The 27908-nt window shown below is 57.4% G+C and overlaps 1 protein-coding gene across 5 annotated transcripts; it reads left to right on the top strand.

The window, feature by feature from the left end:
• The first annotated feature begins 94 nt into the window (after positions 1–94).
• On the top strand, positions 95–26563 carry TBC1D24 (TBC1 domain family member 24). Of its 5 annotated transcripts, none has more exons than XM_038540697.1 (10): positions 95–177; positions 15293–15410; positions 16527–17608; positions 18229–18246; positions 18695–18853; positions 19990–20053; positions 20918–21013; positions 21252–21474; positions 21828–24105; positions 25860–26563. In XM_038540697.1, the coding sequence occupies exons 3-9, from the start codon at positions 16644–16646 to the stop codon at positions 21980–21982; spliced, it is 1680 nt and encodes a 559-aa protein (XP_038396625.1). In that variant the 5' UTR covers positions 95–177; positions 15293–15410; positions 16527–16643; the 3' UTR covers positions 21983–24105; positions 25860–26563. The 5 variants fall into 5 exon arrangements, with proteins under 5 accessions (XP_038396625.1, XP_038396624.1, XP_038396628.1 ...); XM_038540696.1 differs by having other exon boundaries at positions 24869–26563; XM_038540698.1 differs by lacking the exon at positions 95–177 and adding an exon at positions 396–508 and having other exon boundaries at positions 24869–26563.
• The last annotated feature ends 1345 nt before the right edge of the window (positions 26564–27908 follow it).

The following is a 27908-nucleotide window of genomic DNA, read 5'->3' as shown; positions in this document are numbered from 1 at the left end:
CCCGCGGCGGGGCGCCAGCGCGCATGCTCAGAGCCCGCCGCGGCCGGGACCCGTGGGCGCCGGGGTGGGCGGCCGGCGGCGCGTGCTCGGCGGGGGCGGGGCCAAGTGTGCGCGTGCGCAGACGGGCCCGCGCTCGGTCGCACGGCGAGCTGAGGAGGAGCGGCGCGGCGGGCGGAGGTGGGTGCGCGGCGGGCGCGGCGGGCGCGGCGGGCGGGGGCGTGACGGCCGGGAGCGGGGCCGGATCGCCGGCTGTCCCCGCGGCGGGCGCGCGCGGAGGGAGGGGGACGCGGGGGCGCAGGGGTCGGGGCGGGGGTCCGGAGCCCGTCCGCCCTCCCGGCCCCCCGCCCCCCCCCCCCGGGACCGGGACCGAGCGCCGGGCGGGGCGAGCCCGCGGCGGGAGCCCACCCAGGACAGGGCCGGCACCCCGAGCGGCGGCTGGCCCCGGGCCAAGCGACGGAAGGAGCTGCTCCCGTGTCACTGCTCTCGGGGCACTTTCCGGCTCTGCGGGGTAGGAAATCCTCTTCTGGGCTCGAAATTGCAGCCGCTTCTCTGATAACGTCCTGCGCTTGACGACCCGCCACCGCGTCCCTCCCGGGGTGACACGGCCGCCCCCCGCCGCCCCGGTGCCTGTGACCAGCCTCGGAGCGCCCGGCGTGTGCTGAGCCCGTGTGCTGAGCCGGGGCAGCCGTCCTCCAGGCCCCGCCGGCAGCAGGAAGCATTTCCGCAGGGCCCCGGGCCCGCTCCGTGCTTTCCAAGCCTTGAGCAAGCACAGCTGGAGGTCGGGGACGGGCTGCGCCGGGTCCTGGTTTTCCTTGGTGGGGGGTGCTGGGTGCCCGGCCCCAGGTTTTCATTGATGACCTCACTCAGCACAGGAGCAGGCACTGTGGGTCTCCTGGATCACCACCCATGGAGCTGGCATTAAAGGGCAGAGGTTGCCTGAGAGACCCCTGGGCTGTAGGGGGGCACAGGGAGGCTGTGAGGATAGCGGTGGGCCAAGTGACCAGCATGCCCGAGATGCTGGTGTTCCAGTGTTCCCCAGGTTCCTATCCCTGGTCAGGTGTCTGTCTGCCTTTCAGGGCCAATAGGGGCACTCGAAGGTGGTGTTCATCGTGTGTGTTTGCTAGGAGCCAGCGGGGGACTTCCCAGCGATTGAAAAACAAACAAAAAAAACTCCAAACCCATTATTGCACAGATGTAGCTGTTTCCTCCATTTGAAGGCGAGTGGTCCATCTTCACTGTCTATCCCTGGCACATAGCAGACACCTGTAATTGTTTGCTTAATTGTCCTGGAGACAAGGATGCAGGTTTTGGTCATTGAAAGGGATACAGGCAGCAAGAAACAAACCCAGATAAAAAGCGATCAAGAAATCTCACGAAGGTTTTGCAGTTATCCCTGGCCAGTCGTGTAACCTCCACATGCAATTGCTTTTGTTCTGAAGGTTGGTCCTCAACTAATCTTCTCAGCCGTCAGATAAAGCCTTTATGTGAAGTACTTATCGGGTAGCATGTGATCTGTTTAGAAGCTTGTCTACCTGGGAGCAGGGAGAGAGGCACGTCCTGTCCATCTTTGCTCCCCTCTGCCTGGCCTGGAGTAGCCAAGGGGTGCTGTCTTAATGACCGCTGGAATGAACCAAAGTGCTCAAGCTAGTGCAGTGGTTTTCATGTGGGTGAAGGGTGACCTTCAGGGAACGTAGGCGTCGTCTGCGCAGGCTTTTCATAACAGTAATAAAATTCACCTCCCGAGTCTGCAAGTTCACCTGCAGGTGGGCCTCACCGCACCTGCCAGGACTGTCCAGCAGGCTCAGTGACCTTGGGCACACGGTGTTGCTTCTAATTCTAGTTACAGACTGAGCCAACCTCAGAAGATGTATTTAAGTGTCCGCTTTTAGTTGGTTTCAGATTTAAGTACATAAGAACAATGAGGCAGGTTATAAAAAAGCACTTAACGTTTACCCTGTTCAATGTTTTACCTGTTGAAGCATACCTTTCCTGTTATGACAACTCTGTTCATGGAAGAAAGAAGCCCTTTTCAACGCAAGGCAGCAATTTCAGTGGCTGTTTCAAGTGTCACTTTCCAAGTGGAGATAATATCAAAGTAATATCAAAGGGAAAAAAAACAACCTCAGGCATTTTATTAAGAATCCACTTAAATTCTTTATTCAGTGACTTTCATTATGCTTTCAACACAAGTTTATCGAAATCCTGCTTGATTTCGCACACGGAGGCCCAGCACAGGTGTCATGTGGCTGCAGAGCTGCAGGAGCCTCTGCCCTTAGCTCACAGTGCGCTGTGGCACCGCCTGCCTTGAGAGGTGGACAGTTTGCTGTAGGAAGCAAGCAAGAACCTTCCGTGGGCCTTCGGTAGGGACTCCTGAGAAGGGCTTGAGCTAAATTTTGAAGGAGGAATAGATGTGGCAAGACCACGTGAGAGAAAGAGCCTTCCGGGCAGAGGGACCTTGCCTGTGCGTGCAAAGGAAGGAAGGCACGGCTACCCTGCACGATGCCGTTGCAGGAAGCGCCTTGGGAAACTCTGGCAGTCAGCAAGAGCGAGGCTGGTGGCAGGTGGGGAAGGGGGCTTGAGTTCCAGGCCCAGGTTTGAATTTTACCCTGAGAGCCCTGGGAAGCCCCCGACAGATCTCAGCTTTGTGGGTACTGACCAGATCACCCAGACCATGGGTGACTGGGCAGCGGTAGGCACATTGAGGGGTGAAGGCCTGAGCCAAGTTGGAACTGTCAAGGGCCACTGAAGTCTACCTAGACTATGAGATGTAGGCCCAGCACAGAAAAAGGTGCTGGGGGTGGGGGGGTGTGCAGGTTGCAGCAGGACCCTGAGACAAGTGGCTGCCAGGAGGGGAAGGGGCAGGGAGAAAGGCATAGGAAACACTCCAAGATTGGGTGACAGCAGTTGGCAGTGCCACGTCACACACACAGGGTGCCGGAAAGAAGCTGCCTTGGGGGCAGGTGATGACTTTCTGTTTGGAGATGCTGAGCTGAGGGTCGGTGAGGTTTCCTGATGGTAGGCGGATGTATGTTGGTCTAGAGCCAGAGAGAACATCCTGGCTCGAGAGCATTTAGGGGACTCCTTCCTGTGGTGCTGAAGCCATAGGGACAGGTGGGCCTCCCCAGAGGAGTGTACGGAGCCAGCAAGAGAAGCCTGGAGGCCCCTGATGTTTTATGTCCATACAACAGAGGGTGGGTGAGGTAGTGGATGTCTGATTAATAAGCCCTTGCCTTTGGGGTTGGGGGGCAGGATGGTGGGCTTTTTATCTCTGTCATAGGGCCCCTGTTGGTTAAACAGAAAAATGTAAGATACTAAAGGTGCAAAATCAGGTGATTCCAGGGTCCCTCCTGTCTCATAGGTCTATGTGCCTTTTAGGAAACTTCCAGATTGTCGCTCATCTCAAAGGACCCTGTTTCTCTCTAGGCCGAGGGTTGGTCCTCTCAGAGCATTCTTACAGTTAGATCTCTGAAAAAAAAGTGTTTTTCAGACCCAGAGATTGATTCAAAGTCTTGGAATTCTCAAGCTCCCCTTGCTCTACCTCTAGGACCCCAGTTTCTGTGTGGTACATCAGCATCTGCAGCAAGCAGGACCTTGGGAGGACTCTTGATGCAGAGCCTAATGTGTGGTGCTCTCTCCTGTTGTCTTCTCACGCCCGGGGGCAGAGCAGGGAGAGGATGAGGAAGGGCCCGTGTTGCAAAAAGAGCTCCTATCTGCCCTCAGGCACCAGGCCCCACAGGGCTGGTCTGGCCTTTGGATAAGTGCACCGTGGGCTGTTAGAAGTTATCTTTGTCTCTGATGGAACATGCTCCTCACTTAGGGCACCTGAAACAAGATCTTGTTCTGTCTTGTGGTGATTGTGTCCCCTTGCCTGGGTTGCATGACCTTATCTGCCTGCCCCACGTATTGCACAAGGACCTGCTGGCAAGGGTCACGTGTGAGCAGTCATGGTTTCTCCCTCCAGCCTACCCAAACTTGCTCTCTCCTTTTACAGGTGGTTGAGAACACAGTCTACATGGCTTGGCTTATTTCCCATCATCTGAAACTGTGTCTGCCTAATTGTTACACAGTTTTAATTGGGTATGCACACAGTGAGGGTTGCTTACCTATGGGCGATTCTGTTACCAATAAAGGCCTTGCTGTGTAGTATTCTAAATGTAGCTCCTTATCTGCTCCCACCAAAGCTTCCCTCCACATGCTGTCCCCTCAGCATTTCCTTGTATCATTAGAGAACCCTGAATCATTAGGGTTCTCTAATGATCTTCAGTAATTCCTTTTCCAGCAAGGATTGTTCTAGCCTCCCCACCTTGGTAGAACTACTGGCCTTAGAAAGATCCAGGTATATGCATTAATTACTCCTGCCTCGAGCATCTTTCGCTGTCCTTTGGGGCTGTCCCTCCTCACCACCAAGCACATGGGAGTGAATGCCCTGCCTCAGTGTTAGGCCCTTTGGCTTCTTGGGGGCTGTGCCGGCTGGACCATGGAACTGTTTTGTCTTCTGCACCATGAATGATGATCACTGGCCTGCCCTCTTAAAGACTGCAGGGCTTGCCGGCCCCTGAGCGGCTGTGCCTACTAAGGCCCTGTTCCGTGCCCATGCTGTCACTTCTGCCTCCTGGGCCAAGGCTTCCTCATACCCTGGGACCCAGCTGGGGCCCCTGACACCCTGTGATTTCCTGTCTTCGCACCTGCACCTGGGTTGGCGTGGTCAGTCCATTCGTGTGCCCACAGGCAGCCAAAGCACGTTGACAGCTTGTGTCTATTTTCCAGCACTTGGTATGCCGGTGCCAAGGAAGTGTTTCGAATGCCTATTAAAATGATTATACCTGCAAGACTCCCTCTTGCCCCAGCTTTGTTGTCAGGTCTAAAAATACTTGTTGAGAACCTCCTCTGTGCCCAGCCTTCTGCGGCACACCCGTCACAGGCACCTTGCTTGGAATTCAGACTGGTCAGAATTCTAATGGTGCTAACAGGCGAGTTCCCTTCTCCCGTTCCTGCCGTGCAGCTAGCTGATTTATCACGTGCCCCGGGGGGCATTTTCCCAGACCTGCTGTTGGGAGGACCCTTTTTTGCCCAGAAGATAAAGATTCTTCATTAGCAGAGCCCCAGTGCAGCCTTAGCCCCTGCTTGTGGGCAGACCAGACCAGGCTGGGGGACAGGGGTTTGACCCAACAGAGGGACATAGGGAACTGTTTTGAGTGGCTAACTGGGACCAGTTCCAGGTCTCATGCCCTGGGCTCAGGTGCCATTGGTGAGACCGCATTTGAACTTCTGCCTGGAGACAGGCAGACAGGCCAGCTAGCTGTGCTGTGAGTAAGGCCTCATTAATGGTTACACCCCTTGTCCCTGGCATGTGCCCTTCATTGGGCGCCACCAGCTAAGGGCCACTGTCCAGTTCCCCAGTAACCGGCTGCCTGCTAGTTGCCGTGGAGTGCCAGTTGCCATTAATCTTTGAAAAATCACTATTCTGCTTCAGGGTTGAGGTAGGGCACAGCCTGCCCTCCCGTTATGCGAAGATGCCTGCTGGGAAGGTCACATGCTTAGAACAAGTTGGCAAACGCTCCTGTTGTTATTATTTAGAATTAAATTTTCCTCTTAGGCTAAAGTGGTTTGAGATTTTTCTGAGTCTTCGTGTTTCTTTCTCTTGTTTCCTCCTTCCCAAGTACACTGGGTGTGATGGGAGCACCTGAGCTCTGAACTCCTTGGGCAGGAGAAGGGCTGGACTCAGATGCAGGGCCTCACAACAGTGTCTCAAGAGTTAAAACCGTTTTTGCACAAGGAGGGGTCCCAGTGAGGGCACCTGCAACCCTGCCTGGGGGGTCAGGAAGGCAGGCAAAGGAGGGGGCGTGTGGGCCGAGGAATGAAGCAGATTGGTGTCTCCTGCCTTGGCCTCCTCAACAGTGGACATCCGGAGAGGGTGGCACCAAGAGCCAGATCCTGAAGGGCAGGCTGTCAGGTGCAGCCCAGAGCCGTGTGGGTCCTATGGAGTGAACATAGCGGGGGAGACGCTCAGGAGAGCAGTTGGAGGTTACAGGACCTGAGTTCACAAGAAGATTTTAGGCTGAGAAGAACGGGGACCCCTGCAAAAGCCACATTTAAGAGACACGTGGAGTGATGAGGGCAGGAATGGCGTGGCAGCCAAGGGGTGAGGAGACAGGCACAGGGGAGGGTGGAGGACAGAGGCAGGAGGGAGCCCTAGGGAGAGGGGAGCTGAGAGCAGCGGGGTTACCCCTGCATGTTTCAGGGAGATAAGGGCCCAAGGGTGTCCCTGCAAGGGGGGAGGTGGGTGCACCCCGCTGGGAAGGAAAGAAAAAAGAGCAACAGAGCTGGAGCGGCCTATGGGTTCTCAGAGCAGAGAGGGAACGCTGTGGGGGGCGGGGGAACGGAGATCCAGGCCCCGGGGGAGATGCGGATGCAGGGCCAGGTAGACAGGGCAAGCGCACAGGTGGGTGTGAGGCTGTCCTGGTGGGGGTGTGCACAGGGAGAGAGGATGCGGGCCAGGCAGCTCTGAGGGCAGCTCGGCAGTTGTGTGCAGGCCTGGAGAAGTTGTGCAGGCTGCTTCCCCGGGGCTGTGCCTGCTGGCAGAGGCAAGAGGGTGGGAGGGGCTTGGCAGGCGGGTCTAGGCTGAGTGGGAGAGGGAGTAGGGGCCGCTGGGTAAGGGGAGATGGAGTCACGACTGTGGGAGGAGGGGAGAGGACCGTGAGGAGCTCTTGGATGGGATCACGAGCCAGTGGGTTGTTCGTGACACACCATCTATGGCAGTTTCAGAGCTGACTGGGAGGTGAATGAAGTGATAGAGATGTAAAGGCTTCTAGAGTTGGGGAGCATCAAGCCAAGGCTGCCCACCCTGCCTCAAATTGCCCTGCAGGGATGAGGGGATAGGAAACAAGGACCCTGGACTGGCAGGGTCCAGGGAGAGCACAGATAGAGGGGGGATGGGATCCAGGGAGAGCCCAGATAGAGGGGGACAGGGGACGGGATCTGGGGAGAGTCCAGATGGGGGAGTGGGCAGGGTCCAGGAGGAGCACAGATAGAGGGGGGCAGAGTCCAGGGAGAGCACAGATAGAGGGGGGCAGAGTCCAGGGAGAGCACAGATAGAGGGGGGATGGGGTCCAGGGAGAGCCCAGATGGGGGGTGGGCAGGGTCCAGGGAGAGCACAGATAGAGGGGAGCGGAGTCCAGGGAGAGCACAGAAAGAGGGGGACAGGGGACGGGATCTGGGGAGAGCCCAGATGGGGGGTTGGGCAGGGTCCAGGGAGAGCACAGACAGAGGGGGGACAGTGTCTGGGAGAGCCCAGATAGAAGGGGACAGGGGACGGGATCTGGGGAAACCCCAGATTGGGGGTGGGCAGGGTCTAGGGAGAGCACAGATAGAGGACGGCAGAGTCCAGGGAGAGCACTAGTGATAGAGGGGGGACGGGGTCCGGGAGAGCCCAGATAGAGGAGGGGCATTGTATGGGGAAAGGGGGATGGGGTCCAGTGAGAGCTTAGATAGAAGGGGTGCAAAGCCTGGGGAGAGCTGATATGGGGGGTTAGGGCCCAGGGGAGCCCCCTGCTGTCTGACCAGAAGGACGAAGGGCACATTTGGAGAGGATGAGGAGGTGGGTGCTCTGTGTCACAGATTCCAGAGCAGAAGAGGGGGAGGGGGAGAGGTGGGTGAAAGGACAGCACATAAGGGCATTGGGGGTCAGTGACTGGTCACCCCAGTCTGCGGCACCGTCTCCCCCAGCCCCAGCAGAACCACGTGTCATCCTACAGCTGAGGGCGCAGGTGGGGAGGTGGATATCCCCACGCGGGTTCCACACGGTGACCTCCAGCTCTGTCCCCGTGGCCTCCAGCAGATTCCTGGGGCTGGGAGGGGGCATTCTCCCGGCCTCCCCACAGACGCGTGGAAGACTGGGCCTCATGAGGAAGTCCAATTTGACTCAGACTTGAGAAGAAGGTTCCGGAGTCATGGGAGTGGGTGGTCACCACCTGCCTTGGAATGCGCCCAGGCCCATCCCTGCCCCTTCTGACTGTCGAAGCCAGATGGCCTCAGGGGCATCTCCTGGCCCCCCACCTCCTTCCGCCTCCTCCCCGGAAGCCGCGCCTGCCGTGGACGGGAGCCCGTCCTTCAGGCCGCTCCACTGGGCCTGCCTGTACCCGAGCGCCCGTGAGCTGAGCTCTCCCTTCCCGCGCATGTTGTCTTTCCCGCCTGGCACTCCGAGCGCCTCCGCCAGGCAGCAAGCGTGCCTTTCTCACCCGCACGCCCAAAGGTGGGCTGGAGTGGGGTGGCGTCACCTCCGCATGCCCGTCTCTGATGCCAAGTAGATTTTGTCAAGGGACGCCTCGTTCTGCTGTCCCCCTGCCTTTCCATAGGCTCCACCCTGAGGGACACTGGTGGTCTCCGAGGCTGAGGGGCCACCTGGAGAGTGAAAAGCCATGCCTTCCACACGGGGACAGTGCCTGGCAGGGGGACACTTCTCTGTCCCCTGGAGCTCTGCAGGCCCAGAACCAGGCATGTCACCTGTCCTGCTGTCCTGCTGCGTGCATGCGCAACATGTGCACACGTACAGGGCTGGGGCCGGCACCACCTTCCTCTCGGTCCCTTGTGTGCTGGTCCTGCTCCCTGAACAGATGGAGGATTGCTCAGAACGCAGAGGAAATGCTGAGACAGAGCTGCTGACCCCCGCGGCACAGCCGCCCCGTCCTGTGCTCGGTGACTAAGGCGCAGCAGACCCAGCCCTGGGCCGTGAGCTGTTCTGCGGCCAGGGGTGAGGACGCAGCCAGTAGGACTGGGTCAGGATCCCCGTGCGGGCCTCCCCTCCCTCTGCACGGAGCTGCCTCTTGCCCCGTGGAACCACAGTTGGCCCTTTGGTGGCGTGCAGGGCGTGTGTGTGTGCACGTGCACGTGCCCTCCAGGAGGCTGACAGGTGGCAGAGAAGTCCAGGAGCCAGCACTGTTGGCATCTGGGCAGGACCTGCCTCCAACCTAAGCTGCTCTGACGTTTGCCTGAGAGGCATCCTTGGTTTAAGAGGCACCTCATACGCCCACGTGGAGTAAACCCTCTGCTCTGCCAACCCCGCCCCTGCCTTGAGCCAGATTCTCTGTTCCCTGCTTGCGTGTCTGCCCCCACTGTTGGGTCCTCTTCATCCTCACTGGGTGGCCACATCCCACCCCTCCTCATGCCTCCTCCCTGGACCTTGCCCTCCTTTCTCGGCCGCCAGGGCGATTTTTCTAAAATGTGGGTCTGATCGTGCCAGCTTCTGCTTAGATTCACTCTCCTTGTGCTCTCTCTTGTGTGGGGGTGTCTCTTCTCCTAGTGCAGCTGGCACACAAGGCCACAGCCCCCTCCTGTCCCAGCTCCAGCCCTTTGGCACCAGCTGCCGCAGGCTCCCCAGCTTGCTGTGCCCATTGGCACTCCTGCACCTGGCTGGCTCCCCGTCTTTGTACACCTAGGGTACCTTTGCTGTGCTCAAGTGATGTCCACGCTTTGCCTTGCTAGTCTCCCGTTGCCCTTCCTGGCCTCTCGTGGCACACAAGAGGTATCTCAACAGAAGTTTGTCAAATGAATAAAAGTCTGGGGCAAGGGGAGCCGTGGTGGTATGCCGGGCCCCCGGGAGGCACGGCCTGGAAGGGACGCACAGACCCCAGTGTTGGTGGGTGGTTGAGATGGAATCACCCAGACTTCATTCGTGTGTCTGCGTTTTGTCACAGGAAAGTGAGATTCACATCCAAGAGTTTGAGAAAATCACGTTCCCCACGTAAGAGGTGAGAAATGCAGAGGTGTCATGACTCAGAGGACCCTGGGCCGTGTTTTGGGACAGCAGTGCGGCTCTAGGAAGCCAGCCCTGCCCAGGCTGAGGAGAGAGCTTGGGTGGGGCTGACCGTCCAGGTGGCCTGTGCTCCTGACGTGAGAAAAGGGTTGTGGGTGCAGCAGGGGTCGCCGTGTGTGCCTCACAGGCTGACAGACCTGAGCAGGTTCTGTGTGTGCTGGGGACTCGTGGGTGCCCTCTGTACTTGGTGCTCTAACCTATAAAGTGGAGCCATCTCTGTGTCGTTGACTTGTCCTTAGAATTACAAGGAGCTAGGGCAGCCAGCAGCTGTGGGCTTTGTGCTCAGCCGTCCCTGAGGATGGGGGAGGAGGGGTCCCGCTTGAGCAGGTGGTGCCAGCTGCTTGCTCCTGGGCATCTCCTGCCCTGCTATCCCAGCAGGCGGTCTTTGGGCCCTCTCCTCTCACCCTGCTCCCGTAGGCAGGGGCCCTGTACACCTGATGGAGGAGAACCGGCAGGTTTGGGGCGCCTGGGCTCCTGCACCATGGGCCAGGACCTTCTTGGAGGTCTGGAGGGCAGAGTTGAGGTTGAGAGGAACTCTCATGGGGTGCACCCAGTGAAAGTGGCTCCTCGTGGGAGCTTCCTCCCTAGAGACAGAGGAAGAATGGCTAGAACACAGCAAGCAAGGCTGGGGCCTGTGGGGAGCATCCTCCCCATCACCCAGGCCTGATGTAAACTTGCCTTGGGCATACCCAGGGCAGTGGCCAGAGGGCACAGTGGTCAGCGTGACGGGAAGAGGAGCCGGACTGAGTTGTTGCCAGTATAGCAAGATAACACTGGGTGAAATAGGGGTCACTCATTTCCACTTAGAGTTGTGTGTTTGTTTTTTAAGATTTATTTATTTTAGGAAGTATGCTCCAGGAGGGGGCAGAGCGAGGGGAGAGAAACTCTAGCAGACTCCCTTGAGGTCATGGCCTGAGCCGAAACTAAGAGTCAGGTGCCCAGCTGACCGCACCACCTAGGGGCTCCTAGAGAGTTCTGTTTTATTTTTGCTCAAGAATAACTGTAGGTGGCCTGAACCCTCGGGACAGGCACAGTGCTTGAGAGGGTCACTGGAGGGGCTTACAGGAGCAGGGGAAGCAGGTCTGCTGAGGAAGCCATTTGGAGGGACTGCTCCTAAAGAGAGAGCAAGGGACTCTGGTGGGCCTGTGGGAGAACCTCTCCCACCAGAGGGGGCCGTGCTGGGGGCCCCTCTGCAGGACTGGTCAAGTGAGATGACCCAGCAGGTCTCTGTCACTCCCCAGATGTCTCTGAGCCCGTACCAGGCCAGGGGACCCTGTGCAGAACGAGAAGCCCTGGGGACATCTGAGCAGCCTGCGTGCCAGGCGAGCCTGGGCGCTTTCTATAAACAGTCTTCATTAATCCTCCTAACAATTGGCTTTTAAGCACATTCGTTGGATCACATCCCTTCCCTGCTTCCGGCTGTACCTAGAAGAAAATCAACACCCCTCCCGGTGCATGAGCTGGCCCCTGGTGTCTCTGCTGCTTGTTCCCTGGCTTGCTGTGCTCTGGCCATTCTGGATGCCCGTCTCTTCCTGTAAGCACACCAGCCTGTTCCTGCCTTAGGGCCTTTGCGCCTGTTCTTCTCACTGTCCATAGTGACCTTTCCTCAGCTCTCTTGGCCGCTTCCTTCTTGTCACTGGAGCTCAAATTGAAAGAGGTCCACTCTGATTAGCCTAGTGAAGTAGTTGTCACCCACCAGGTGTGCTGTGGCCCCGGCTCTCTGAAATCATCAGTGTACCTCTGGTGAGTCTGAAAGGAGATTGAGTAGAATTTTTTTCAATTTTCCCAGAATTGTAGGCGAGGCCCAGAGCTGAGGACAGAACATACCAAGTATCTCCCTACATTCCAAATTCTGGGAGCCCCCAGGGTGGTGGAGAGGTGTCCCCTCCAAAAACCAGCCTTGGCCCCATCCTGTTCCTCTGCAGTGAACCTGAGACAGGTTGGGGAGGAGGGTGGCCTTTAGGTGAGTGCAACATTTGTGATAAAAAAAAATCATTTCCTCCCTCCCTCCCTCCCCATCAGGAGGCCCAAGGAAAATGGTTTTCCGGGGCACTTGTTGGCGGAGCCCCGCTGGCAAGTTGCCAGAGCGTGGATAAGGAGAAGTGAGAGAGAGCGGTGGTGGTGGTGGGGGTGCTTGCCTGCTGGGTGCCACTTGAGCCCCCAGCCAGTGAGCCTGGAGTGTGAGCTCACCCCGCAGGTGTTGCATGAGGGCCACCACCCACGCGGTGGGTTGTATTTATCAGCTCCGGTTTTGTTTTTGTTTTTTTTTTTTTTATGATAGTCACACAGAGAGAGAGAGAGAGAGAGAGAGAGGCAGAGACACAGGCAGAGGGAGAAGCAGGCTCCATGCACTGGGAGGCCGATGTGGGATTCGATCCCGGGTCTCCAGGATCGCGCCCTGGGCCAAAGGCAGGCGCTAAACCGCTGCGCCACCCAGGGATCCCTCAGCTCCGTTTTATACGCAGGCACCTGCCCTTTGGGGGAAGAGGCAGGCTTGTGTGAGATTCAGGCAAGCAAGTGACAAAGCTGGCTGGTAAGCCAGGCCTGACTGGCTGAACCCTAGGTCATCTCCTGCATTCGCTGCTGCCTCCCTTCACCCCGACCCCCAGGTGTGGACGTGAAGCGGGAGAGGCCCATTTGCTGCGTGGGGGGCAGGTGGGCAGTGTGGTGTGGCAGCTGCGAGCTGCAGGGGGGATATCTGGGGAGACAGGCCGTCAGCTCCAAAACTTAGCTCCAGGGCAGGAGCTTCAACCTTGATTATCTTATATGTTTGCTGTGTTTCCTGCCCCCTGACTTGTCCTTCCCAGTAGGGAGCTTAACAGTCCCACTTCATGGTGAATGAGTGTGTGTGTAGATCTAGGGAAGAGGCCTTGTGGGATATGCACTAACATGTGAGCAGCGATCATCTTTATGTGGAAGGCAGAGTGGGATTGGGGTGAGGGACTGAAACGGGACTCGACACTTCTGTTCCATGATTTTGTGTTATTTGACCATTTTGTGATTATGAGTTCCTATTTAAAAATGACAATGACAGGTAAGAAAACCGCCCTGGATCTGGTTTTATAGACGCCTGAGGCGGTCACTGCAAGCCTTGAGTGCCTGGCCTCGGAAATGCTGCGCTCCCTCTTGGGGTGGGGACTAGAGGACACCTGTGCGGGTCCAGGGAGCTCCTTTGGGGTCTCCTGAACATGCCCTTGCCTTCGACTCCCTCGGAGTCCGGCGTGTCCCTGAGCTACTTGTTGCAGCAAATGAAACTGTCTGCTTCTCCCTGGAGGCCCTTCTGACGGAACTTTGCAAAGTGCGATAATCGTTTTTGGAGTTTCCAGTTTAATATTCCACCCGAACGTGAGGCCGGTTGAGTGAGGATTGGTGCTGTCCTGCCCAGCTCTTGTTCTGCTTATAAACATGTTTACTGCCCTGATAATTTGCTGCTGTTCATGCACACAGGATGGGCCTGGGGTCCTCTTCAGAGGTTAGTGGGCCCAGAGCCCGGAATGAAGGGTTTAAACCCTATAAGTCCAACACCTGCCTGGCTCAGTCCGGAGAGCATGTGATTCTTGATCTCCAGGTTGTGAGTTTGAGTCCTACATTGGGGGTAGAGATCATGTAAAATTTATAAAAAAAAAACAAAAAACAAAACAAAACAAAAAAAACGAAAACCCCACAAACCTATAGGTAATTTGCACATGGGGGCTGTGGACACAGCCTGGGCATGGCTCTGGATATGGCTCTGGGAGCAGCCATAGGGCCTGGGGAAGAGGGGGCCGTGGCTACTTTCCCACTCAGGATAGAGCAAATACACCGGCTCCATTAAGACTTCTTTTCTTCAGGGACACCTGAGTGGCTCAGCGGTTTAGCGCCTGCCTTCAGCTCAGGGCATGATCCTGGAGTCCCCGGATCGAGTCCCACATTGGGCTCCCTGCATGGAGCCTGCTTCTCCCTCTGCCTGTGTCTCTGCTTCTCTCTCTCTCTCTCTCTCTGTGTGTCTCATGAATAAATAAATAAATAAAATCTTTAAAAAAAAAGACTTTCTCTTAAGATTTTATTCATTTATTTGAGAGAGCATGAGAGAGTGTGCAAGCACATGAATGGTGGGGCGAGAGGCAGAAGGAGAAGCAGACTCCCTACTGAGCAGGGACCCTGACACGGGGCTCAATCCCAGGACCCCAGGATGATGACCTGAGCTGAAGGCCGACATTTAACTGACTGAGCCACCCAGGTGCCCAAGACTTACTTTCTTCTGAAAAGGAAGGCTCCAGCCCAGCAGTAGGCCGGGTCCTGCTGTGGGTGAGGCATTGCTGGTGGGACATGTTATGTGGATGTTGTCACAAAGCCTTTATTTTAGTTAATCTTCTCTATGAGGAAGCTCCTATAAGAGCGGTATCAATTGACGCCTGGGTGGCTTAGCAGTTGAGCATCTGCCTTCAGCTCAGGGCGTGATCCCAGAGTCCCGGGATCGGATCGAGTCCCACATTGGGCTCCATGCGTGGAGCCTGCTTCTCCCTCTGCCTGTGTCTCTGCCTCTCTCTGTATCCTTCATGAATAAATAAATAAAATCTTAAAAAAAAAAAAAAGGAATGAAATTCTGACGGGTGCAGAATGGACAGGTGGAGCGCAGAGGTATTGTAGGGCAGTGGAAATTATATGGTCCTGTTGTGAGGAGATGTCATCCTACGTTTGTCCAGACTCCTGGAATGTACATCTAGAGCGAACCTTAGTTACTCTACAGATTTCAGGTCATGATGATGTGTTAATGCAGGCTGAGCTGCTGTGGCAGATGTCCCCCTCTGGTGAGCAGTACTGACCACAGAGGCGTCTGTGGATGTGTGAGGGCAAGGGGTGTGAGAAATCTCTGTACCTTCCTCTCCGTTTTCCTGTGAACTTGAAACTGCTGTAGGGACGCCTGGGTGGCTCAGTCAGTAGAGTGTGCAACTCTTGATCTTGGGGTTGTGAGTTCCAGGCCAATGTTGGGGTAGATGTTACTTAAAAAATAAAATCTTAAAAAAAAAAAGAAAGAATAAAGAATAAAAAATAGTCTTAAATTAAAAAAAAATTGATACACACTATGAACCTAGATGAACCTTGAGGACGTCGTGCTCAGATAAGCCAGACACAAAGTGATGAGTGTGCATGATTCCACTTCTGTGAGGCCCTTAGAGGTGTCCCATTCATAGAGAGTAAAAGGGTGGGCGCCAGGGGCTGCGGAGGGGGCGTCCTTGTTGAATGGGGGTGGAGTTTCAACTGGGGGAGAAGAACAAGATTTGGGGACTAATGGTGGTGAGGGCTGCACAACCGTGTGAACACACTTAATGTCTCAGAACCATGCACTGAAAAATGGCTAAAATGGCTAATCTTATGCATATTTTACCACAATGAAAGAAACCACACCGTATGAAGGCGCTTTCTCAAGCCACCCTCTCACTGATTCTTTCAATTTCTGCTCTGCATCCTTAAGGTTCAACTTCCTTTTTATGTTTTCAGATGAATGTTATAGATGCAGGAGAAATTACAACTGTCTGGTCGTTCAGTGACACCTTCTGAAGCAGAGCCTGAGACCTCTGGACACTTGTTCCATCTCGGGCGGAAAGGCTGGTCCGAGGTACGTGGGCAGACGTGGCATTTTTGTGCCAAGGCGGTAGCCTTTGGCAAAGACAGACGTCAAGTTGTGGCATCCTGAACGGTAGACGCCTGTCTTACCGTCCACATGCGGTGACCCATCAGCCGGAGAGTCTCAGGTTGCACGTCGTACCTGTTTTGTCACGTCTGCCTGGATCTCAGCGGTTGCCCATGATGGAGGGACGGCACCAGATCCCCCAATACCTCTGTCTCACTCGGACCCAGAAACACGTTAGTGTTGAAGCTCCGACACCTTCCATTTATTTCTCAGCCCTTTTGTCTACTCCCCGGCAGTGATTCTTCTCTCCCTGAATCTTAGCTGAAATCTCTAGAGAGTTAAGGGCTGGCCGCTGGCTTCTGATCCAGGGGATAGTGGGGCAGAGCAGGAACACGGTGGGGTGCAGCACGCACAGCTGTGAAGGCCCAAAGCCTCAGGGAGCAGAAACTGAGTGTCTCTGGACTTGCTGGGGTACCGTGGTCTGGTGGCCCGTGGGTGTGAGGGGCTGGGAGGGGGGCTGGCGGCCCAGGTGGGGGGAGGCTGATGGCCCAGGGGGATGGTTGGTGGCCTGGGTGGTGGAGGTTGGCAGCCCAGGGGGGTGGTTGGCGGCCCGGATAGGGGAGGAGACTGGTGGCCTAGGGTGGTGGTTGGCGGCCCAGTGGGGGGTGGCTGGTGGCCCAGGGGGGTGGTTGGCAGCCTGGGTGGGGGGTGACTGGTGGTCCAGGGGGGTGGTTGGCAGCTCAGGTGGGGGAGGTTGGCAGCCCAGGGGGATGGTTGGTGGCCTGGGGTGGGGAGGCTGGTGGCCCCGGGGGCGGGGGGGGTGGGGGAGCGATGGTTGGTGGCCCAGGTGGGGCGGGGGAAGGCTGGCCTAGCCCTTCTGGGAACTCAGCCCCAGCTCTGAGTACTCAGTGTGTGTGACCTACTCCAGTACCTGCCCTGTGGAAAGAAGTTCTACTCCAGAGCTCATAGTGAATTCTCAAAATAACAACTTATCTGAAATGGAAGCCCTTCTAATACTTTATAGAAAGATGAAACAAAAACATGCTCTTTAAGACATGACCCTTCGCCTGCACGTATTAAGCATGATCTTTAATCCGACAGGATATGGGATGGCACACAGGTTAACCGCGAAGCCTCAGAGAGGGGGCCGGGGATTGAGCGGCTCCGTGCCCTTCCTGGCAGGCTAGGACTCGCCCCTGGGGCGCCGGGGCCTGCACCATGGACCCCCCAGGGTACAACTGCTTTGTGGACAGAGACAAGATGGACGCTGCCGTGCAGGACCAGGGCCCCAAGGAGCTGAGCTGTATGGAACTGGCGGAGCTGAAGCAGCTGGCTCGCCAGGGCTACTGGGCCCACAGCTATGCCCTGCGGGGCAAGGTGTACCAGCGCCTGATCCGCGACATCCCCTGCCGAACCGTCACGCCAGATGCCAGCGTGTACAGCGACATCGTGGGCAAGATTGTGGGCAAGCACAGCGGCACCAGCCTGCCCTTGCCCGAGTTCGTGGACAACACGCAGGTGCCCAGCTACTGCCTGAACACCCGGGGCGAGGGTGCCGTGCGGAAGATCCTGCTGTGCATCGCCAACCAGTTCCCCGACGTGTCCTTCTGCCCCGCGCTGCCCGCTGTCGTGGCTCTGCTGCTCCACTACAGCACGGACGAGGCCCAGTGCTTTGAGAACGCCTGCCGCATCCTGGCCTGCAATGATCCCAGCAGGAAGCTTGTAGATCAGAGCTTCCTGGCCTTCGAGTCATCCTGCATGACGTTTGGGGACCTTGTGAACAAGTACTGCCAGGCGGCCCACAAGCTGATGGTGGCCGTGTCCGAGGATGTCCTGCAGGTGTACGCAGACTGGCAGCGCTGGCTGTTTGGGGAGCTGCCCCTCAGCTACTTCGCTCGCGTCTTCGATGTCTTCCTGGTGGAGGGGTACAAGGTGCTGTACCGCGTGGCGCTGGCCATCCTCAAGTTCTTTCACAAGGTCAGAGCTGGGCAGCCGCTCGAGTCGGACAGCGTGAAGCAGGACATTCGTGCCTTCGTCAGGGACATCGCCAAGACCGTGTCTCCGGAGAAGCTGCTGGAGAAGGCATTTGCCATCCGCCTCTTCTCCCGCAAGGAGATCCAGCTCCTGCAGATGGCCAACGAGAAGGCTCTGAAGCAGAAAGGCATCACCGTCAAGCAGAAGAGGTAGGCAGGCCCCTCGGGGCCTTGGGTGTGGCCTGCCCCAGGCTGCTCTGAGGGGCCCACGTTGGGTAGAGCTGGGGTGGGGCACATCCTGGGTGTTGGGGCCTGAACTTGTCCTGCCAGCCTCTTGGTCGCCCACCCTCGCCTGCCCGCCCGCCAGCCCTGCCTGGACAGAAAACCACGGGAGGGGAGAAGGGGCCCTGTGGCCCCGGCCCCGGCCGGCTCAGGCAGCTGTGGCTGCAGAAGGCGCAGGGTCGTGCCCTCGGGGACAAGGCCGTGGCTAAGACGGAAGCCAGACGCCGACCATGGGGTCAGAGGGTCTGTAGTGGCCAGGCTGACTGCCGCGGGTCACTCCCAGCCCTCGCTGGGGGGGTCACTCCCTCCCTCTGCCGGGGCTCCCTCGCTGCTGTCCCCGTGGCTGCTGGGTACGCTGCCCGCCCCGAGCATAGCACCCGGCGAGCGTCCGAACACTGTCTCGGCCTGAGCAGGCTGTAGGCACGGAGGCCTTTCTCCGGGGCCGCAGGCAGCTGCGTCCCGGCCATCGGTGCCTCCCACTAACCTCTCCTTGTCTGTTTTATTTTTCTCTGTCTTCTCTGTGTCTGTTGCTTCCTCCTGTTTTTCAGTGTTTCACTTTCTAAAAGGTAGGTCTGGAAACCACGTCTCTATGCCTGGCTTCTGTCCCTCCTCTAGCCTGGCTGTCGCAGGGCCTGGCCGCTCGCTCTGGCTTGGGTAGTGCCACCTTGAAGCCTGGCTGATGTCCAGGCCCTGTCTCTCTGCTCCGCTGCCTCACATGTGCTGTCTCTCAGTGCTCGGCTGGCTCTGAAGCCTTGTCTTGGCAGAGCTGGCTCGCTCTCTGTCCCCGTTGATTAGAGAAAAGTGCTTGTGTCGCGACCCAGGCCGGGTGCTCTCCCCTCTGTACCCATGGGAGTGGGGCTCCAGGGGTCAGCACCATCCCGTTTCTTAAATAGGTGAGAATCCCCCTGCGGGCTTAGCTTATATAAGAGGCTCTGCATCCCTGGTGGGGGAGGGAGGCTTGGTCAGGGCTGGGGTCCCGGCTGTGCTCTGACCCCCCACCCCCGCTTTCCCCAGGCAGTTTGTGCACCTAGCCGTGCACGCAGAGAACTTCCACTCGGAGATTGTCAGTGTGAAGGAGATGAGGGACATCTGGTCGTGGGTCCCCGAACGCTTCGCCCTCTGCCAGCCCCTCCTGCTCTTCTCCTCCCTGCAGCACGGGTACAGCCTCACCAGGTAACACCCGGGAGCCCAACGGGGGCTGGGCCCTGCCCTCCTGAGGCCCCAGGGCCTGGACTCTAAGGGCCTGCGGTATGGGAGGACAGAGTGGGCTGTGGGGCCTCCCAGAATATTCTGCTGGCTGGCGACTGGCCCTCAGATACACCTGGGCAAGGTTCTGCCTCCCCCCTGGGGGCCCTGGAATTGGGAGCCCCTCCTCCTGGACTTCTCTCATTCCCAGGCCACCCAAACCTGAGGGGTCCTTGCCCTGGATACCCAGCACAGCTTCAGGCTCCCGCGTTGGTGTTGTGACCATGCAGGAGGCAGATGCCCACCTAGGAGTTATCAGAGTCCTAGGACAGGGTGACCTGTGGCGGTAGGCCTTGGGGCGTTACTCCCCAGCCTCGACTTGCCTGGTCCGCAGGTGGGGCCACAGTATTGTGGAAGGGCCCCCTCAAGGCGTACCGCCTCCTGAGGCAACTCTGCCAGGTAGCTCCAGTCTAGCCTTAGATGGCAGGTAGCCTCAGAAGTTTCTGGCTTGTGTCCCAGGTGGCCCCACAGAGGTGACTTTGGGAGAGCTGCCCCAGCCCTCATGGCGGGCACTGTCTGCGGCCCATGAGTGTGTTGGCATAGCTAGAGATACACTCCCCTGCTCCCCACCTCTGTGCTCCGTGGGAGGCCCGCTGAGGGATGGGCCAGGCAGGACCACCAGGGATACCATGCAAGCCCTGGACACTCAGTGCCACCGCAGTGCGATGTCAGGGCTCCTCACGCACTTCCCAGTGTTGCGTGTCCCCCAGAGGCTCAGGCTCCTGGGCACGTTCCAGGCTTTCCTAGAGCAGGGACCTGTTCCTCTGGTCTTGTGTCCCTGAAGCACCTGGCACATGGCTATGCCTGCTGAGGACTCTGCCCTGCGCCTTCCCCCACCTCACACCAGGGCCAGCGGTCCTGGCGTAGCTGACGGCTTGGGCCCCAGGCTGCCTGTTCTGGGCTTCATCTTGGCTGAGAAGCTCCTTGGCTTCTTGTCATGCCTGGTCCCCAGGCCCGTCTACCGCAGGTGGCCGGGCATCTCGGATGCTGTGGGCACCAGATGCTGTGGCCAGAGGTGGCACAGAGGAGGTAGTAAGGCTGGCATGTGTGATCTTTGCCCCCAGGTTCTATTTCCAGTGTGAAGGACACGAACCCACCCTCTTGCTCATTAAGACCACGCAAAAGGAGGTGAGGAGGGGTCCTTGCCTCTGATGAACTTCGGGGAGGGTGGGTGCTGCCCTGAAACCTCCACCCAGGCTTCGTCCACTCACATGGGTGAGTCCAGCCTCCCCTTGTGACCCCCACCCTGTCCCCCTGGGGCTCTAAGCCCCGAATCCGCCTGAGACCACAGGGCCTGGCTTCAGGGAGCACTGCCTGCTGCCCTGTCGTCTGCCCCCTGCCTCCACCCTGACAGGTGGTTTTCAGGGCGTCCTCTGTCCGCAGGGGCTGTCACCTGGGAAGTGCCCTGAGGCGTCCATGAGGGCTAGAACCCAGGTGCCCCCAACTCAAGGGCACATGCTTCCCCGGTAGAGGCTCTCTGTTCCTTGGCCCCCAAGCCTGCACCCATGGGAATCCCGTGTCTGCATTCTAGCAGGTGACTCATGGTCAGACACTTAGGGCAAAGCCTGCAGCCACTCAGAGGACTGAGTCTGAGGGAATCTCGCGCTTTGCTGGCTGATGGCGTTGGGGAACATTCTAGAACAGGGTCATCTCTTGGAAGCTTCTCTGTGAGGGGCATCCTTGGGGTTGATGGCTGAGTGTGGACGTGGGCTCCTTCCCGTGCTTGAGGGCCAAGGAGGGAAACAAAAGTATCCCAAATAAGCCGGTGCTGGTCGAGGCGGCCACCCACCCACCCTCGCTGCCCACCCCTTGCCTTCCAGACTCTGACCTCCTCACACCACTGGCCACCTCTGGCCCTCTGGTTGTGGGGGGGTGGTGGTGCGGCGGTGCCAACAGGGCCCCCCAGCTGTGACTGTATCACCACCCCCCAGCAACAAGCGAGGGGTGCTCCCACAAGTAGGCGGGGTGCAGCCTCATGACCTTTCTCCCCAGGTGTGTGGGGCTTACCTGTCAACAGACTGGAGTGAGAGAAACAAGTTTGGAGGCAAAGTGGGCTTCTTTGGGACCGGAGAGTGCTTCGTGTTTAGGGTAAGTGAGTCTGCTGGGGTGGTCACACCACAGCCCCCACAGCCCCCCCGTTGGCTTCTTGTTTGTGACCATCAGACCAAACCGTGCAAGAGCAGGCAGCGAGCCTTCTCTGCCCTGTGCCACGTCTCCCCGGCCCGGGCACAGGGCCTGGCGCTGACAAAGACGGGGGGCAGTGGGTGGGCAGGAGGGCCCACGGGGGACTGTGTGCTTGGGACTCACGCTGCCCTTTTGCCCTCAGCTGCAGCCTGAGGTCCAGCGCTATGAGTGGGTGGTCATCAAACACCCGGAGCTGACCAAGCCGGTGTCCTTGGAGGCTGTCGCTGCCCCGTCCCCTCCCTGCCGCCCCATGTCCTCAGACCCTGCAGATCGCCTCTCACCCTTCCTGGCCACACGTCACTTCAATCTGCCCTCCAAGACTGAGTCCATGTTCATGGCCGGAGGCAACGACTGCCTCATCATAGGTGAGCACCTCCCTGCCTGCCCTTGGTCACTTAGCCTGGGAGATGGGCGCAGGGTTGTGGGGCGCCGGGGTTCCCGTGTAGCAGGTGCCTCCCCGAGGGACAGGCAGACAAGAGAACTGGGAGTGTGGAGGCTGGAGCAGGCACGGGGGTGGGCATGGGGACAGGCGGCTGTACGGTGGGGACCCTGGCCAGGGGGGCTTGAGGAGACCGAGGGTCAGCCCTGTGGTTTTGGAGAAGTCTCTGGCAGGACCAGGGCAGGGCCAGCTGTGAGGCTTGCTCCCTGCAAGGGCAGATGCTCAGGAGCAGGAGCAGAGTGGACAGAGGGCAGCCGGCCTGACCTGAGCCTCCCCCAGGTGGAGGCGGTGGCCAGGCACTCTACATCGATGGGGACCTGAACCGGGGCCGCACCGGCCACTGCGACACTTTCAACAACCAGCCCCTCTGCTCTGAGAACTTCCTCATCGCTGCTGTGGAGGCCTGGGGCTTCCAGGACCCTGACACCCAGTGATGCGCCTGCGCAGGTGGTGACTGGGCTGCCACCGTGCAGTGGGGGGTGAGGCAGTGGCCAGACCCCCTCTTCAGGGGAGAGGCAGTAGATGAAATCCCCCCCCCCCCGCTCTGCGGTGGGCAGCGTGGGGGTGCTCTGGTGGGGGGCCGGGCAGGGGCTGCTGGGACCTCAGCTGGGAGGGGGGGTGTCCCTGCTCAGACCTGCTCAGACTTGCTGCTGCCTCTAGCTGGGACTCGCCTGTTCTGGGCTCTGGAGGACTCCTGCGCCCAAGGCCTAGGAGGGGCCGCATCTTGCAGCCCCTGAGTCTCAGTCCCTTGGTGTGGGGTGGGGACCTGACAGCAGAAGGAACCTTCCACCAAGTGTGGGTCCGTGGCACCCCCTGCTGGTGTGTCTTAGCATAGCTCTGGAGCAGAGCCCTGAGCAGCCCTGAGTCCTGTGGCTGGTGGCTCCAAAGACACCGCACCCGAAGACACCACACCCGCACCTGGGGGGCTGCTCCTGTGTGGGTGCCGCTCCTTGGCCCTGTCCCCGCCCACCCCCACAGGGTCCTGACGCCTCCCCCTGCTGGCCGGCACCTGTGGCCGCCTCTCCGATGAGAACCACAGGGTGAAAGAGGGGAGGGCAGCATTTGTGCTGAGCTCTGGGCCCCTCCCGAGGGAGGGTCAAGCACCAGTATGAGGAAGGGCCTGAGGGGACATCATGTGTCCTGGTGTTCCAGAGCCTGGGGCTTCTGCTGGGCCTCCCTGCGGGCTCAGTCCCAAAGAGGCAGCCCAGAATGGCCCAGGGAGGGGCCCTCTGCCACAGACCCCACCCCAGCCAGCTCCATTTCCAGGGACTTGCCCGGTGAAGTCCACGCTTCCTAGCTCTCCTCCTGTCTGCTGGGGGCCTCCTCCGCTCCCCTGCAGCCTCTGCGGTGGCCCCAGGATCCCACCCAGACTCCTCAGTGTGGAACCCCTGTCTTCGTCTGTCAGCACGTGCAACCTGCCTCCTCCCCGGGCCCCTCCCACGCAGCTCCTTCGCTGCACACCCCCCTACAGCCCTCTCTCAGCCCTGTCGTTGGCGTACAGCATGGCTTTCTTGTGCTGCCACCTCCCCCCTTTGCCCTACCCAGCCCGGCCCCACACAGGCCCTGTAGACTGTAGGTGCCCCGTGAAGACTTGGGGAGCAGCCTCCCACCACATGACCTCCCTCAGCTGGTCCTGAGGGCCTGGGCACTGGGGGGAGGAGGGGAAGCCAACAGCCACCCAAGCAGCCCTGTAAGCCTGTGGCAGCTCGAGCCACAGGTGCCAGGGGTCCCGCCCACCAGCCTGATTCCCACGTGGCTGCGGCCCTTGGTGGCCCCGGGCACCGTGCCTCTGCCGTCTCCATCCTGCTTGCTCTTGCTGTGGGGCATTGGCCCTCTCCTGCCCACTCTTCCAGTCTCCTCTGAGCCGGGCCACCGTGGTACAGGAGGAAGGACCAGTAGTCCTTGTGGTTTCAGGCAGGCCTGGAATCTGCCTGGAACTTTGTTTCTCCACCTGTAACATGGGGCCAGTCATCCTGCTCTGCTGTCCCCAGGGACTGTCCAGAGGCTCCAAGGGGGACAGTGTGAGTCCCTAGTAAGGGACAGAGGTGCTGAGAGGCGGTACCATGCTCGCCACCCCCACCCCCCACCACTGCCACCCTTGCCCCCGCTCTGAGCCCCCACAGCCCTCTGCTGTAGCACCAACTTTGGTGTTCATTAAACACGGTCTCGTTATGTGAACTCTGACGGTCCAAGTCTGCTGTCTTCGGTCAGAGGGGCCTCCAGGGGCTCCTCTGGGCCTGCTACCAAGCGGGGTGCCACAGGCGGCACCCTCAGCATGCTGGTCAGTGCATCATCCGTGGAATGTTGACGGCCTTTCAGGGCGCCTGGAGGTCCATTCTAGCACCGTCTGTGTGGCTCCCTCTGGAGGGAGCCTGGGGGATTCTTCTGAGAGTGAATCTGGAGGAGTCTCTGGCTGCCCCGAGGGGTCCAGTGTAGGAGGCCCAGCGCTGCTTAGCCACCACCTCTGTCTGTGGCGTGAGGTCTCCGCATGCGCACGCATGGTCCTCCTTTCCCTCGGCTCTCACGTCGTCTTCCCAGCTGTCCTGCTGAAGTAAAGGTACGTGTGGTTATTACCTTCATCTTTAACTCCGATTTAATGTCTAGTCATGTATCAAGTGCTTCCAAGTAGAACACATTTTGTTAATATTCTCTATCATTTCTTACTGGTTACCTAAAATTTGCTTTTGATGTTGAAAATAGCTAACGTGTTATGGAATTGCATGACGAATTATCATTTTTTTCTAGAAGCATTTAAAAACTTATTTTGAGGGGTGCCTGGCTGGCTCAGTCCGAAGAGCATGGGACTCTGGTCTTGGAGTTGTGAGTTCGAGTCCTACATTGGACATGGAGCTTACTTTTAAAAAGTTTATTTTAAAAATAAAGCAGAACAGGGACGCCTGGGTGGCTCAGGGGTTAAGCATCTGCCTTTGGCTCAGGGCATGATCCTGGGGTCCTCGGATCGAGTCCCACATCAGGTTCCCTGCGGGGAGCCTGCTTCTCCCTCTGCGTATGTCTCATGAATAAATAAATTTTTAACAAAAAAATAAAATAGAACGTAGTTAAAAACAGTTCATTAAATTAAAAAATTGTTAAAGTGGACTATATGCCTTTAGGGCTTCAGGACATTATTTTTTCAAAAATAATTTATAATAGAAGAGTAAGTCATTTGTATTATGAATTTTTCAAGAGTTAATTGCTGAATCAAAATTAGTATTTCAACTTTTCTGACTTTTATAAGCTGCATGCTTAACTTTTTGAGTTCTTCATGGCAACTTGTTTTAGAAAATTCTTTTTTTTTTTTTTTAATTTATTCATGACAGAGAGAGAGAGGCAGAGACATAGGCAGAGGGAGATGCAGGCTCCATGCAGGGAGCCCAATGCAGAACTCGATCCCCGGTCTCCAGGATCACACCCCGGGCTGAAGGCAGCGCTAAACCACTGGGCCACCAGGGCTGCCCTGTTTTAGAAAATTCTGAAGATTTCAGGCTTTCAGATTCCTCTTACCCATTTCCTGAAGCCATAAGGCCATTATAGTCCCCTTATGTGTGTTGTATTTAATAGATTCAGATTTTGTAAGTTTTTAATTTTGAAATAACTTCAGATTTACAGGAGAAATGGAAAGGTGGTACAGAGACTTTCCATAGCCCCCGCCCACCTCCTGCAGTGTAGATACAGGGCACATATCCGAGCAGTAACAAATGTTGATATATAATGCTATTAACTACAGATTTAGCCAGATTCCTTCAGTTTGTCCAGTCCTTTTCTCTGTTCTAGGAATAGATTTAATTTGTACAGATATTTACATTTTTTTTAAAAACGCAGAATGTCCTCAAAATTCACGAGACTAAACCTGTTCAAAAAAGTAAATTGCCACTAATTAGCACAGTGAGGTCTCAGGCATGGATGCCTGTCGTGACTGTTCTCGTCCTTCCGCCCCCAAATGTCTCGTTTGCATGTGGACGTTACCAGCTGAAGCAGGAGTACAGCGGATGCCTCACAGGTGCTTCACGCTACCACATCTAAGTTAGAGAAGGGTGTGGATCTTTAAAAATTTTGTTTTAAAAAAACAAAATTATGACCACGAGGTGTTAAGATGGCAGAGCAGTCAGGGGGCCCTGAGCTCGTCTTTGCCCCTCGAACACAGCTAGATACTTATCAAATCCTTCTGAACACCCAAGAAATCAGTCAGAGGTCTGAGAGGACAAAACTGCAAGCCTACAAAAGTAGGAAAGTGACCACCTTGTGGAAGAAACCAAGATTGCACTGTATGTTGACTAAAATTTCAATTAAAAATTACGATCTTCATTATAGTCGTGTCAGATTGTGGTCAAGAAGTGAGGTACAGCATCACGTGACTCGTCACTGAAGATGAAATGCGTCACATGTTTGCAGACACGCTCACTTGACCAGACCCTATGGAATTTGTTAACTCTGTGCTTGGGACCAAGGAAGCAAAATCAGAGGACACGCTGTCGCACAGACATGCTGACTCGTGACATGACGCAGAGGCACAGCAGCAGAGCCGCTGCTTCAGCTTGCCAGATCCGCAGGTGTATTCCCAGCTGGCCAGAAGCCCTTGGGTTGCCGGGAAGCACCCCCGAGTGCGGGTGCCTGCAGGTCGGGTCTGCTCCAGGGGCGCCAGTGACGGCATGGAGGTCCGGGAGGGGCCCTGCTCCATTTCATACGGAAGTGCGCTGCTTGGCAAAGGACATGGTTTGCCAAAAGCTAGTGAGCTAATGATTAAGGAGGAGAAAGGGTTGTGTGGGTCCCTTTATCTTCCCGTTCTTGTGTAGGGTGGTCATTGGCTGAGAAATGGATTTTACCAGATTGACACGTTGGAGCATCTGAGTGAATAAAGGATGGCGAGACCAAGTGAAAATAGACTGGCGTGTCGTGACTGGATGTGTGGCTTGGCAGCCAAATCTAAGTTGGGGAAAGTGAAAATAAATGATTTAGGAATACGGTCAGTCAGTGTTCATTTGAGCCCTAAATAAAATTAAGGCAAACTAGTGAAACCACACTGAAATATTTGATACGCAAACATTTCTGTGGGATGGGAGGGCCTGGGAGCAGCTTCTCTGGTCATGACCACGTGGACGGCCGAGGAGGACAGGGTGACACTGGCCCGAGGAGGATCGCTCCCTGAAGCCTCCCTCTCTCTGTTGGAAGGAGACCCACTCTGCTGCACTCATGCACACCAAGTCGTCGCCCCCCCACCCCAGTTTTTTTTACTCCGGTTCACAGCGCCCATCACGTGGACACATGCCCCAGGGTGAGGAACGGGGAGCAGCCACCAGGAACCGCCGTCCAAAGTCTCAGTCCAGGGTTGCGCGGATCCCCGTCACACGTGCAGCCCGGCTTAAACCTGCTGGTTCAGAATGAGAATATTACAAAAAAAAAAAAAAAAAAAAAAAAAAAAAAAAAGAATGAGAATATTTTGTCTGGACGTTGGTATGAGCCCGCGTGCATGTCCCCTCAAATACCCGGCGCTCCCCCGGCCGTACCCGTATCCTGTGAAGAAAGCCGCGACACCTGGTGGCTTGCAGCCAGGCCGATGCCGTCCCGGTGGGGCTCCTCGGGGCTGCCGCTGCCGCCTCCCATGCGGGGGAGCTGCTTCTCTCTTCTCCCTACTTCCCCACTGTAGGCTGCGCCCCGCAACACTCCGTCCCCCGGCACTTTCCTGCTGCCCCGCCTCGGGCACCCTGGCGCTGCTGGCGCTCAGCCACGGTGTTTTCCGGGGCCTTTATGCAGGCCTGTGGCCGGCCTGGCCGCTCCCCGGCCCTCAGGACGTGGCGGTCACGCTGCCCCGGAGGCCCCAGGAGCCCCTGTGCTGCTGCTGTCCCGTCCAGGCTGGTTCTGGAGGGGAGATGGGTGTGCTGCTCTCACGCAGCAGTGTGCATTTCTGGGGGCCACGCTTGGGGGATGCCTCCAAACTCCCTGCAGCAACGACTCCTTACTGTAAGCGTCCTTGGCATCATTTTGTGACTGACGTTAAGACACTGGCCCAGGCCTGTTCCCTGGGTGAGGGGTGGCCCTGGGTACAGAGCTGTAGCCCTTGACTTCAGACGCCTGCCTCCCTTGGCTGGGTCGGCTTCGGGGAGCAGTGTCTGCGTGGAGCTCAGCCCGCCTGGGGACGCCCCTGCCCCTGTACCTCCCAGCACCTGCCCTCACGGGGGGCCCCCTGCAGGCCTGCTTCGCGGTGGCTGTGGCCCATCTTGCGTCCCCACCTCCACCCAGCCATGGGGGTGCTTTGTTTCAGTGTCTTTTTTTTTTTTTTTTTTTAACATTCAGCCCAACCATTTTGAAGTGACCAACCCAGTGGCCTTTGCACGCATGTTCAGGTAACACGCCTGTGTACCC

Source organism: Canis lupus, chromosome 6, assembly GCF_011100685.1.
Source record: "Canis lupus familiaris isolate Mischka breed German Shepherd chromosome 6, alternate assembly UU_Cfam_GSD_1.0, whole genome shotgun sequence".
Classification (NCBI taxonomy): Eukaryota; Metazoa; Chordata; class Mammalia; order Carnivora; family Canidae; genus Canis; species Canis lupus.
The sequence above is the reverse complement of the archived record's forward strand: the minus strand, read 5'-3'. Positions and strand labels throughout refer to the sequence as shown.

What these genes read in the sequence shown, in the direction of transcription:
- TBC1D24 (XM_038540697.1), top strand. Translation starts at nt 16,644, where the DNA reads ATGGACCCCCCAGGGTACAACTGCTTTGTGGACAGAGACAAGATGGAC. An exon ending in CACGGGTACAGCCTCACCAG is followed by an intron (nt 18,854 to 19,989) that starts GTAACACCCGGG and finishes CTTTGCCCCCAG; the next exon opens with GTTCTATTTCCAGTGTGAAG. An exon ending in GAGAGTGCTTCGTGTTTAGG is followed by an intron (nt 21,014 to 21,251) that starts GTAAGTGAGTCT and finishes TTTTGCCCTCAG; the next exon opens with CTGCAGCCTGAGGTCCAGCG.